Genomic DNA, 13,271 nt, shown 5'->3' on the forward strand with positions numbered 1-13,271 from the left:
AGTCCCCTCTGACGACTGTGCCTCGGGAATCTTTTCACCCACGGAAAGATCCACGTTCAGAGAAGTGGAGGGAAAAGTCCAGCTTCCTTATTTCCTTCCGGACCAAAGCCGGCAACCGCAGGGCTGGGACCCCGAGCTCTAGGGTCAGCGAGCTGTGGGACTGATTGCCCGTGTATTTCAGGTGAGGAGCCAAAGAAGGGCCGCATCTATTCATTTCCCAAGGCCAAGGAAAGGCCCGTGTACAGGCATTCTCAAGAGTCTGAGAAGTCTCCGGACACTAAGCCTGCAGAGAGCTTTCATGGAAAGAAAGGGGCAGCCAAGCGACAGTGGCCTTCATCCGAAGTGGAAGGTAGGACACCCCAGGAGGGAACGGAGCCTGAGGCCAGGGAGCTTGGGGCTGGGGTAGAAAGGAGCCTGAGCGGTGGCTGGCGGGGAACATGCCCTAAAGACCGATCGGGTTTTAGGACCTTTATATGCAAGGTAAATGCCCAGAATTATCAGCGGAAAGTAACCGTTGACTAAAGGTTTAGGGAAGTGTCCCCATGATAGATGCACAGCCGAGAGTCAAGAGGGACTTGGCAGTGCGTGGCTGCAAAGCACAGCCAGCCTTCCCGGAGGGCCGGGATCCTCCCGGCGGGACCAGTGTCCCTTCAGCAGTCCACACTGCAGCCGGGAGTGGTTGACAGGCGATGTGGGAACTCAACCCGGGCACAGGGATCAAAGGAACTAGACTGTTGGTGGGCCAAAGAGGTCAGTTTGGTAAATTCATTCGGTTTGTCAACAGCCCAGCGTGGCCAGACCTTTGCGGGGGGTGGGGGTGGGGGATGAGGCCACAGAAGCAGCCGGAGTATGAAGCTTTTCCCCCATTGTATCGCCTGCGCTGTGGAAACGGAACCATTAAATAATTATAACTAAAACGAGCCAGGTGTGATGGGGTTTGTGCCTGGGAGAAGTCTTTCTCCAGAATGGAGGCTGCTGGGGGCGGCGAGGAGAGCTGTCGGAGGCCCATTGCTGCAGCTGAGGAGTTGCCGCTGAGGCCCCGGCAGCAGGAATTCCGAACCGGGTAGGACCTGCGGAGCCTGCTGTGGGAGGAGGCGTGGGGCCTCCGGGAGGGGGTTTCAGCGGCACGGGGACGAATGGCCGGCGGGTCACACGGTGCTGGGAGGCATGCTGGCCCGGTGGGGAGACGGGAGCTGAGGCCGGCGGGCTCCGACCGGGGCACCTGTGAGGTCATCGAGGGCAGGAGGCCCTTTGAAACGAGGGTGTTGGGCTCGGGAGCAAGGCCTGGACTTGAGATCCTGAAGTGCGAACGCTTGCTTGAGCGGGAGACTGCGCGAAGGGCCGGCGCCCTGGGGAGGAGGTTTGGAGAAGGCCACAGGCCGCTCAGGAGCCTTCCGGAGGCAAGTCACAGAACAGCTGACCAGGCGCGGCTCTCCCGCTGAGGGGCCCAGCGTCTCCCAGATGAAGGATCAGAAGAGGCCACTCACGGCGCCTTGCTCGGCAGCATGCGATGACCTCAAGGACTGTTTGCCGCCCTCAGTGTCGCCAGAGAGCTGGACGGCCCTCGGTGTCACACGCAGACAGGACTGCCGTCTTGTCCACGGGAGACTGTTCTTGCAAGAGCCTTCCCTCGGCGGCCCCCACCTGCCCGGCGTCGCCAGGGTAGGCTCAGATCGTGCGCGTTCGGGGCTGGACTTGGGCCAGCAGAGGCAGGTGTGGGCAGGTGGGTGCCTGCTGCAGGGGCACTTGCAGTGTCTGTACACCCTCATCTCAGAGGGTGGAGAGAGGGTGGGCATAGAAGGCAAGTTCAGCGAGCAAGAGTGAGGATGGAGTTTCAAGAAAGAAGGGGAAGTGTGGTTTCTTCATACAAGGCAGCGTCTCCGCAACAAGGAGTAAGCCGCTGGGCACGCGCTGCCCCGTGAGGGAGCAGCCCCAGGGAGGGGCTGGTGCCAGAGCACACGTGCCGTCATTCTGCTTACGTGGAATGTCCAGAAAAGGCGAAGTTATATAAAGGGAAGCCTGGACTAAGGGTGGGAACAAGGATTAGCCGTAAACGGGAACGAGGGTCTTTGAAGGTGATGGAAATGTTCTTAAAACCAGATCGATGGGTGCCCAGCGCTGCAAGTTCGCTAAAAATCCCTGAATGGAGTGCCTCAAACAGGTGAATAGTATGGTATGTAAATTATACTGTAACAAAGCTGTTAAAAAAGAAACAAGGTAATTTAGTCGACAGTGTTAAGTGTTGCAGAGACATGGAGTAAACCCAGAAAAGGCCGCACTCAGTGAGGCGAGGCTGCGGGTCCTGGCGCCCGTGCAGAGGGCAGGTCCAGCGACCGGAAGCGCAGACACCTGTGCTGCCGGGTGGACCATTTAAACGGGGGCAAGAGCATCTCTCTCTCCTATTCGTGTTGTAAAGCTGAAGAATTTCCCTATTAGATTTGGAAACGCTAGGACTTTGGGAGTCAAAGTTTCTTCCTTCAATCAACCTAATACCATAAAAGCCTTAGAGAAATGGAGAGTCCTAACAAGTCAAAACCCCTGTGTATTACGTAATACACTTACTACTATGGGATAAAAACCAGAACCGGACGTTCTTTCTGGGGTAGGAGTGAGGGAGGGAGAGGCCAGCGGACTGGAAGGGAGCCTGTGGGGACTCTGCGTGGCGCCAGAAAGCTCTGCATCTTGTGGGGGGTGAATACCCAGGTGCGTACAATTGCGGAAACGAATCCAGCTGTGCTTTAAGAACTGCATTTTCTCTTGTGTGAATTATGCCGCAAAAAGCACGGAGTACACACGAGTCCGTGCCCCTTAGAGCTGCACCCAAAATCCTGAAGGTGAAATTGACGTGGCTACCGGAGACAGTGTCTGAGACCCAATGCAACGTGGAAGAGTGTAGTGTGGCCGGGGACACTTTCCGAAGGCAGCCGCAGCCCTCCCCCCACTTTCTGCTTGGTGGGGGGCTTGATGCTCCTCCCACTTGGGCAGGTGGGGGGGTGCTGCAGCCTCTCTCCTGAAACCTCTGCAAGCTGGACAGTTTCTTGTAACTGAAAGAATGTGGAGAAAGTGGTCTCTGAGCTGAGCCACGAAAGGTGATGCAGTCCCGCCTCGCCCACTGGGACACACAGACTGCTGCTGGGGCCCTGAGCCGCCACACCAGCCACACCACGCTGGAAAGGGGCTCAGCCCCCTGGGGAGGCCAGTCCCGGTCTCTAAGCCCTTCCAGCCCAAGAGCCAGGCTTGTGACTGAACAAACCCCTAGGTGACTCTAGCCCCCCGCCTTTGGGTCTTCCCAGTGGAGACCCCAGACACCGCGTAGCAGCAGCATCTGAGAGGCCCTGGGAGTGGCCACCTGGCATGTCCAGCCCAGTGGGGCCTCCAGAGGACCGACGCTCCAGACAGCATCCAGCTGTAGCCACCTGGGGACCCTAAGTGATAGCTGCCCGGTCAAACCGGTCCTGAATTCCTGACCTTTCAATTGTGAGAAAATAAAATGGTTGTTTCAAGCTACAAAGGTTCAGGTAAGTTGTTCTATAGCAGTTTAACTGGAATGGAGGGTGAGTGCTGGGGCAGAGGTGAAGTCTGACTGTGCCCTTGAGCTGCGGCAGCTGTGTGACTGGTTCACGGTCTTGTCTTGCTACTTTTGTGTGTACTTACAATTCTGCGATACAAAACCCACATACGTACCTCATACCACACGTTAATCCACCACAAAAATGTGCAGCCAGTTCCATATGCTGGAAATTATACTGGAAAAAAAAACGACCCGACTTTTCTACAAATAAATGACATGGAAAAAAGGAGTCTAGGTCTGCGCTGGCTGCTATAACAAAATACCATAGACTGTGTAGCTTCAACAACAGACATTTATTCGTCCTAATCCTAGAGGCTGAGGAGTCCCAACAATCTGATTTGGTTCCTGCGAGGACCCCTTCTGGGCCCGCAAACAGCCCTCAAATTGCTGAGTCGTCTTTTTTCTTTTTCTTCTTCTTCTTCTTTTTTTTTTTTTTGCAACAGGGATAAACAGATACATTTGGCTTGTAAAGTTTTTTTCCCCCCAATGTTTTATTTATTTCTGAGAGACAGAGCATAAGCAGGGGAGGGGAAAAAAGAGAGGGAGACAGGATCCAAAGCAGGCTCCTGGCTCTGAGCTGTCAGCACAGAGCCCAGTGCGGGGCTTTTTAACTCAGAAACCCTGAGGGGCACCTGGGTGGCTCAGTCAGTTCAGTGCCAACTTCAGCTCAGGTCATGATCTCACGGTTCCTGGGTTCAAGCCCTACGTCGGGCTCTGGGCTGACAGCTCAGAGCCTGGAGCCTTTTTCCGCTTCTGTGTGTGTGTGTGTGTGTCTCTCTCTCTCTCTCTCTCTCTCTGCCCCTCCCCTGCTTTCTCTCTCTCTCTCAGAAATAAATAAAACATTAGGGGAAAAAAAACCAACCCTGAGATCATGACCTGAGCTGAAGTTGGACACTTAACCGACTGACCCGCCCAGGCGCCCCAAGTTCTGTGTCTTCACACGGCTCCAGAGAGAGGGCTGTGGGCTGCTGCTCCTGTAAAGTCCCATGGCTGGGGCTCAACCCTCATGACCTCATCTCGGCCTAATCACTTCCCTGTAGCTCCACCTCCAGAGCCCATCCCACTGAGGACCACATGTGAGCCTTGCACACATGACTTCTGGGGGGACCCAAACATTCAGTCCGTAGCAGAGAAGGCAGTGCAAGGAGACTTCAGGGACCTAGGAAGCAAATACAGTGTGGGCCCAGGCTAAGTCATTCTTGAGGTAACCAAATTGAGTATCAGATATTAATAATAATAGTTTTCTGAGATGTGACAAGGCTGTTGTGCTTATGCTAAAAATAATTAGTACTTGGGGCACCTGGGTGGCTCAGTCCGTTAAGCGTCTGACTTCGGCTCAGGTCATGAGCTCACAGTTTGTGGGTTCAAGCCCCACGTCAGGCTCTGGGCTGACAGCTCTGAACCTGCTTCAGATTCTGTGTCTGTCTCTCTCTCTGACCCTCCCTGTTTACGCTGTCTCTCTCTCTCTCTCACAAATAAGTAAAACATTAAAAGAAATTAAAAAAAATAATTCCTCCTTGATAGACATATATGTTGCATTATTTATGGGCAAAATTCTATGTTTGAGATTTGCTTAAAAACAGGAACAAAAAACCTGAGGAAGATAGACAAAACAAAGGGACAAAATATTGACTGAAGCTGGGTGCTCATTATACTATGGTTTTCATGAGTGTCTGAATATCTCCGTATTTTTTTGAAGGTATAGTGTGCTTATTTCAATAGGTTTTGGAAAAATAAACTTTAACATTTATCAGCTATTTCAAATATATTAAGCGAAAAAACCCACAATTTCAAAAGATCACATGCTGCACGGTTCCATTTATAGAATGTTCTCCAAATGACAAAATTATAGAAATGGGACAATAGACCTGNTTGATCTTAGCAGTGGTTACATGTGATAAAATGGCATAGAACACAAACTGCCAAAATCAACATGGGGGGTGTTGCTATTATATTGTAATTATGTAAGATGTTATCATTGGGGGAAATAGGTGTAAGGTATATGGAACTTCTCTATACTTTTGGAACTTTATGTGAATTTATAAATTCAAAATCATAAGTTTAAAAATGTATCAGAATTGGGGCACCTGGCTGGCTCAGTCCGTAGAGCACGCGACTCTTGATCTCGAGGTTGTGAGTTCAAGACCCACACTGGGTGTAGAGATTACTTAAAAATAAAATCTTAGGGGCGCCTGGGTGACAAATTCGGTTGAGCATCCGACTTTGGCTCACACCATGATCTCATGGTTTATGGGTTCGAGCCCTGCATTGAGCTCTGTGCTGACAGCTTGGAGCCTGGAGCTGCTTCAGATTCTGTGTCTCCCTCTCTCTCTCTGCTCCTTCCCCGCTCACACTTTGTCTCTCTCTCTAAAAAATAAACATAAAAAATAATTTTAAAAAATCTTAAAGGGGCGCCTAGGTAGCTCAGTTGGTTGAGTGTCCAACTTGGGCTTAGGTCATGATCTCACGGTTTGTGAGTACGAGCCCCACATCGGGCTCTGTGCTGGCAGCTCAGAGCCTGGAGCTGCTTCGGATTCTGCGTCTCGCAGTCTCTTCCCCTCCCCCACTTGTGCTCTCTTAAAAATAAGCATGAAAAAACATTTTAGTAAAATCTTAAAAAAATCAAAATTTATAACAATTAAAATAATTAGTTCCAGTATGTAAGATCAATGAAACAACAAATACGGATAAGAATAAGACCTTACTGTGTGTGTGTGTGTGTGTGTATAATAGCACCAAAAGTAAGTTGCAAAAGGAAGAATTATACAACAAATTATGCTAGAAGAATTGCTCACCATTTTAAGGGAAAGCTCGTGTTGAATTTTAACTTCCTCCTGCGTGCTCCGATGAATTCCAGAGAGGTCAGAGAGAAAGAGAGACTACAGGAGCGCCTGAGGCTCAGGCATCAGGCGTCCAGTCCTGTTCTTGATTATCAGCTCAGGTCATGATCTCATGGCTTTGTGGGTTCGAGATCCACTTTTGGCTCTGCGCTGCCACCACAGAGCCTGCTTGGGAGTCTCTCTCTCTGCCCCGTCCCTACTCGTGCTGTCTCAGTCTCTCTCAAAGTAGATAAACTTTAAAACAAAAACCAGGAGTGACTACAAAAAGATGTACATTTTAATCTGAGTCCTTGGGGCGCCTGGGTGGCTCACTCAGTGAAGCATCCGGCTTCGGCTCAGGTCATGATCTCACGGTTTGTGAGTTCGAGCCCCGTGTCGGGCTCTGTGCTGACAGCTCAGAGCCTGGAGCCTGTTTCGGATTCTGTGCCTCCCTCTCTCTCTCTGACCCTCCCCTGCTCATGCCGTCTCTCTCTCAGAAACAGATAAAAAAAACATTAAAAAAAAAATCTGAGTCCTCAGTGGGAATCCTCTTTCTAAGAGTCAAAAAAAGACATGACAAAGAGATAACAGAAGGATCCAACTACGTTAAAAAGTAAAACCTCTCCCCAAAACCTCTCTAAACAAATGTAAAGCAAACGGTAAGGTCAAAAAATACTTGCAACACATGAGAGGTCAAAGAATAACACACAACAGATCAAGTGCTCTGACACACGGTTGATGGCAATACCAATTTTCGTGAAGACGACTTGGTAACGTGGTAGGCAGGGTCCCTGCCCGCCAGGAACAAGCTCTGTCTAAACCCTACGCTTGGATGTGACCAGAGCCTGTGAACAGCATGGCTGTTACCCCTGGGATCCCGTTAGTAATCCACCGGTTTTGACTTAAGCAAAATGGAGTTTATCCTGGGTGAGCCAGACCTAATTGGAAAAGCCTTTAAAATAAAGTCAGTGTCAGGTGGCTGTGAAGAAGGAAGCCACCATGTCAATCGTAACTCAAAAAAAAATTTTTTTAAGCTGCCACATTGTGAGCGGAGCTGTGAGCAACCCCCTAGCAACAGGCAACAAGCAAGCAGGGACGTCAGCCCCTCACCCATAAAGAACGAACTTCTGCCCAGCAGCCTGAGGGAGTCCGGAAGGCCCCAGGTCCGCGTGAAGATGCGGTCTGGCTGACAGCGGGGTCGTGGCCTGGGCTCCCGGGCCAACAGAAGTGGAGATGATGCACACGTGTGCCGTTTTAAGCCGGCCACTAAGCTTGTGGTGATTCGTTAGGCAGTAACGGAAAAGTAGTACAGGTAATATGTATCAAGAACCCTAAACAGATTCAGGTTCCTAAATGGAAAAGTTTTTATCGCTAAGATTAAAGACCTCTTGTTCTGAACTAGGGAGCCTCAGGGATGGAAGGGTGTTAGCTCTCCCTTAACCTACAGAATCAGTGACTCCAGTCAAAACACCACAGGTCTTTTTGGGGACTGGACCAAATTATCCTCAAGTCCACCTAGGAGAGTAGAAACGTGAAAATAGCAGGAAACCTGAAAAGCAGATGACATGAAAATGCGCTGCCACAGAGAGGGCCGTGCTGGGCGAGTGGTGCCTCAAGGGCCCGGGGCTCATGAGGGAGGCACCAAGTGAAAGAAATGGAGGAAAGCTGGAAAGTTCGCTCAGTGGTTCACAGACAACTGACGGGACAGCTGAGAAAACAATGTTGCCTCTGTCCTGACTCAAATTCTACAGCAATCAGAAACTTTAACAAAGAAAATAAAACAGTAACAGTTTTTGAATTTTTTTTTTGATGTTTTATTTCTGAGAGAGAGAGAGAGAGAGAGACAGCGTGAGCAGGGGAGGGTGAGAGAGAGAGGGAGTCGCAGAATCTGAAACAGGCTCCAGGCTCTGAGCTGGCAGCACAGAGCCCGACGCGGGGCTCGAACCCACAAACCGTGAGATCGTGACCCGAGCGGAAGCCGGACGCCTAACCGACTGAGCCACCCGGGCGCCCCAAAACAGTAACAGTGTTTGTAGGTTTGGCGGAGGGAGCACCTTTTCGCTCTGACGGACTCTGAGTGCCTTCAGGAAAAGACTGCTGTGTCCATCAGTGCAGGAAGCAATCCGCCGCAGCTGACAAGCAAACCAGCGCTAGTGGTCAATTTCCTACATATACAAAAAGCTCTTGCACACAAAAGTCCAAGTACAAATGAGGAAAGAATAGGACATGCATTCACAGGAAAATAAATACCGCTGGACCATGAACAAGCAACGTGATGCTCCCCCGACGCTCTCCGCGCTACGGTAAAGCTTCAGGGAAGGCGATGGTGCCCAGTGGGGGCAGAAGTCAGTACTAACATTTTCATATAACATGGGAAAAAACTTAGCAAACTGACAAGAATCGGGAGGGTATGGAGAAACGTCCTATTTACAGATTCTTAGTGGAAATATATATTGATATAATGTTTATGAAAAACAACTTGACAATATTTACCAAAATCTTCATTCTAGTAAAATACCCAGTAGATAAACCCTCACAAACGTGCACATATATACATGCAAGAATGTTAATTGCAGGATCACTTGAGAAACGTAAAAATTGGAAAGAACCTAAGTTGTGTTCATTAAAGGGAGCTGGTTATGAAACAGATGCACCCCCCCCACCCCCGCCCCCAGTGGAACTCGGGCTGCCGAGAGAAGGGGCCACACCTGCGTGTGCAAACACGGGGCCCAGCCACGCCCTGGGCTCAGCCACCAGACTCACCCTTCCCTAATGTGACCCTAAATGCATCAAACGGTGGATGCACATACGAAACGTCTGGAAGGAAAAGAATTATTCTGTATGCAGTTTTTTTTTTAAATGTTTTATTTATTTCTAGGAGAGAGAGAGAGAGAGACAGCATGAGCAGGGGAGGGTCAGAGAGAGAGCCAGCATGAGCAGGGGAGGGTCAGAGAGAGAGGGAGTCAGAGACTCTGAAACAGGCTCCAGGCTCTGAGCTGGCAGCACAGAGCCCGACGCGGGGCTCGAACCCACGAACGGCGAGATCATGACCTAAGCGAAAGTCGGACGCTCAACCAACTAAGCCACCCAGGCGCCCCTCTGTATGCAGTTTTTAAATCACATGGTCATAACCTTTTAATTAGTCTTAATATACAAAAAGTGCATATTCATTCATGTAAAAAACATGAACTCCCCAACTTAAAATACATGCAAAATATGATGAAATGCAGTTTTGACTTAATGATAAAAATAAAAAAGACACTCTCGGTGCCTAGTGCACGCCGTGCGTCATTCATTGGTAGTTAAAACAGTCGAAGCTGTGGATGCGGTGATGAGGGCGGAGGGAGCCCGGGGCCCCAGCACCCCCTCTACCCTCAGGCTTGAGCAAATGACCTCTCTGTGCCTCAGGTCCTTTGTCTGTAAAACACAGCTCAGGCCAGGAGCTGCTTCGGAGCCTGCTGTGAGCCGGTACTCACCGTCACTACTGCCCTGGGCTCGGAATGGGGTCGGCACAGAACGAGCAGCTATCCGCCTGTCCCTGCCCGGCGCTGGGTTCATGAGCTGTTTTAAGTGGGGAACAACACACCGCAAAGCAGTGGCACTTTGGCGACAATTCTGCGGCGGCGTGATTATTCTAACTCTAGCGACTCTATTAGGTACACACGGAGAAAGAGGCCTGAGAGGCTGCGCCTCAAACCTGGAAGCCCAGGGGGCAGTCTGGGAGGTGCAACAACAGTGGACGCAAGAAAGCACTTCTGCTTTTGTCTCGTGTAACATCCGGCAAACTGGGCATTTCGCAAGTCCCGTGCGATCCTCGTAAGCTTCACAAGCTTAAGAAAGTGCTGTGGCCGACATCAGAGATGCTCATTCATCGGCGTTCTGGTGAGGGTCTGTGCAGAGCAAAGTGCATATCCGAACCTTCACCTCTGGGATAGATGCCTCTTCTATTCTCTCTCCTCCCTCTCCTTCCACGTCTGTCACAGAAGCCGGCCGGCAGCTCAGTCGCTCCACTGGATGGTGGAAGTGTGTCTCCCTTCTCCTTCCTTGAAAGGGGGCGTCGAGTACTCGCCACCCTCATGGCTGAGCTGTCCGTGCTGTCCGTGCGTTAAAGCTCTGTAACATGTTTGGCCTGCCTTTGACCCTGCCCCCTTCTTTTCCTGAACCGCACATCTCGTTGTTTAGCTCTGGCCCTAACACAGACGTTCTCTGCCTCATAGAAGAGCTTTTCCACAGACATATTAAATACCTGGGTCTTTTTTTCCTTCTAGAGAAACCTGATGTAAAGGTAAACTCGAGCAAGAAGAAAGTTGTCATTCCACAGATCATCATCACTAGAGCCTCAAAAGAGACTCTCACCAGCTACGGTTCCGTAGACAAAGAGCAGAGAACCATTCAGGAGCAGGCTGAATGGGGCCCCTACTGCCGACACAGAAACCCTAGTACAGTAGACGCCTACGACTTCCGAGAATAAACAAGCGCCCCGAGGAGCTGTCGCTTTTCACTGTGCGACACCGGTGCTGGCAGAAGGGCCGTCCTGCCCTGTGAGAAGCTGCAGCGGCCGCTTCAGGGACTGACATCCCGCCAGTGACCACCCTGGGCTCACCTGCCCCACAACCTGCCGGCAGCTTGGCAGAGGGCAAGAGTGACTCTGGCTCAGAGAGTGACCTTTGTGGCAGTAAGTGACTCAGTAAACCTCCGGTGTCACTGCCTCTGCCAGAGCGATGGACAAACAGCAGGCGGCACATCTCACTCTCTTGGTGGGCGCTTAAAACCCTTCCCAGCCACGTCCGCAGGAGCGTGGTGTAAGTACTCCGCAATTATGGTGAACGAGACGTCCCCCAACTTGGAAAAGAGTTTGGACTCTGAAGACTCCATTTTAAGGTGTCATGTCCCAGAACAGGGAAGTGCACAGTCACCTGGGGGGCCCACAGGCTCCTAGCTTGACTGTAACCTGAGGCAGAGTTTTGAAGGATCCGGAAAAAGAATGTGGACCTGGGTTAGGGGCCACCCGTGGCACTTAGAACTTGAGCCATGGCCTTGTCAGAGCTGCCGTGGGAGGAGGGGAGTTGATCTGACAACTTCCCATCTTTCTGGCTGTAGATGAGGGCTCCCGACAGGGAGGGGCCACTCAGGGTCCCCTTGCTGGTGTCCCAGTCCTTGCCAGTTCTCACCGACAGCTCCTGGGTCAGACTCCATGCTCCTCCAGGGTGGCTGCAGGGAATGCCCTGCCCTGCCTGGTCTGACACATTTAGTCTTGTAACCGTGTGTTTCCTTGGTTCCCAGAATGGTCAACAGGATTCACACTCAGTCTTTATGCCTTTATTAAAGATTTTATATTTTAGGCAACCTCTACACCCAACGTGGGGCTCAAACCCACAACCCCGAGATCAAGAGTTGCATGCTTCACCTACTGAGCCAGCCAAGCACCTCTCTGTCTCTATCTGTTGATGAGAATCCATCCCTTTAGTATTAAATAGTACACTTGACTTCCAGTTTCAGTATAAACCCCAAAAGAAGAATAAATCTCATACTGACGTTGTTTAATAACACATTATTAGCACCATTATTTTGTGTTTATTTAATACATTTACTTACGCATTGTCACAACTAAGTATCTGTACAGAAGAATCAAGCCCATGCAAATGTGAACTTGACCCCAATGGGTCAGCATGCCTACCTTCTCCATAAAATTTCTAGTACCCATTAAATTTCAATTTGAGGGGCGCTTGGGTGGCTCAGTCAGTCAAACGTCCAACTTTGGCCCAGGTCATGATCTCGGTGGCTTGTGGGTTCAAGGCCCACGGAGGGCTTGGTGCTGACAGCTCAGAGCCAGGAACCTGCTTCAGATTCTGTGTCTGCCTCTCTCACCGCACCCCTCACCGTGCTCACACACTCTCCCTCTCAAAAATAAACATTAAAATTAAAAAAAAATCTATTTGACCTAGAAATTGCCCTCCTACCCCCGCCCTGAGAATCTCGAACAAATGATCTGAAAACTATACTTACCAAGGTACTAATTCTCATTTCGTTATCAGCTAGCAGCTTAGCTTATGAATGAATTAAAAAGGGACGGAAATGAACATGATAATTAGCTTAAATTAAAACAAATGACTTTGACTAAGTTATTACTAATTTCATGATTATCAAATGTCCTCAGTCTATGTTAGTATCAGCGTTTACAGGGCAGTCCCCTGCACGGGAGACGTTTCCTGCAACTCTATTTAAGTGCACTCCGCACCCGGCAGGTCCCCCTCACCGCCCTGCGTCATCTTTCTCCTCGGCGCGCGTCATCCCCGGGCCACCTACCTACTTACCCCATCTGCCTGCGTCCCGCTAGAATGCAAGATCCCCAGGGCAGAGCCTGACGTAGTGGGTGCTCCACACGCATGTGTCAGGGCACGTCCGTCGCAGCGTCCCATCCATTCTTTCCTGGCACAGCCCTCCGACGCGCCCTCCTCTCCCTGACCCCCGTAGGTCTGGCCCAAGCCCCTCGCGACGGGCTCCAGATCGGCCCTCGCGAGCTCCAGGGGAGCCCCCAGCCCCTTGGACTTCGGCCCCCCTCCTCCGGCAGCCGTTCCTCAGCACCCCAGCCGGCTCAGGTGCCCGCGCTTAAAACTAAAATAAGGCCCAAACCGCGGTAGTGCGACGCGACGGCAGCAACCGACGTGCTCCAGGAGACTTCGGAAGGCTTCCCGGGACCCGTTGCTAAAGTGGGCGTGTCCCGGAAGTAGACCACGCGCCTGCGCGCAAGAACCTTGTCTGCGCCTGCGCGCACGGGAAGCAGGGCGGTGCGCCCGGCATGGGGGACCCGGAGTCCGAGCCGGAGCAGATCCGTTTGAAGTGTATCCGTAAGGAGGGCTACTTCACGGTGCCTCCAGAAC

The 13,271-nt window shown here is 51.1% G+C and overlaps 2 protein-coding genes across 2 annotated transcripts in view; both read left to right on the forward strand.

Annotated features, from left to right (window-relative positions):
• Positions 1-264: 264 nt before the first annotated feature.
• On the forward strand, positions 265-11,941 carry SPATA33 (spermatogenesis associated 33). The gene is made up of 3 exons (XM_077754130.1): positions 265-349; positions 10,047-10,272; positions 10,659-11,941. The coding sequence occupies exons 2-3, from the start codon at positions 10,251-10,253 to the stop codon at positions 10,859-10,861; spliced, it is 225 nt and encodes a 74-aa protein (XP_077610256.1). The 5' UTR covers positions 265-349; positions 10,047-10,250; the 3' UTR covers positions 10,862-11,941.
• A 1,222-nt stretch (positions 11,942-13,163) lies between these two features.
• CDK10 (cyclin dependent kinase 10) overlaps positions 13,164-13,271 on the forward strand; it is a 7,136-nt gene continuing 7,028 nt past the window's right edge. Inside the window, exon 1 of the mRNA XM_077754131.1 lies at positions 13,164-13,270. Coding sequence (XP_077610257.1) covers positions 13,190-13,270 — 81 coding nt within the window. The 5' untranslated portion in view covers positions 13,164-13,189. The remainder of the gene's footprint in view (position 13,271) is intronic.

Source organism: Crocuta crocuta, unplaced genomic scaffold, assembly GCF_008692635.1.
Source record: "Crocuta crocuta isolate KB4526 unplaced genomic scaffold, BGI_CrCroc_1.0 scaffold61, whole genome shotgun sequence".
NCBI classification, from domain to species: domain Eukaryota; kingdom Metazoa; phylum Chordata; class Mammalia; order Carnivora; family Hyaenidae; genus Crocuta; species Crocuta crocuta.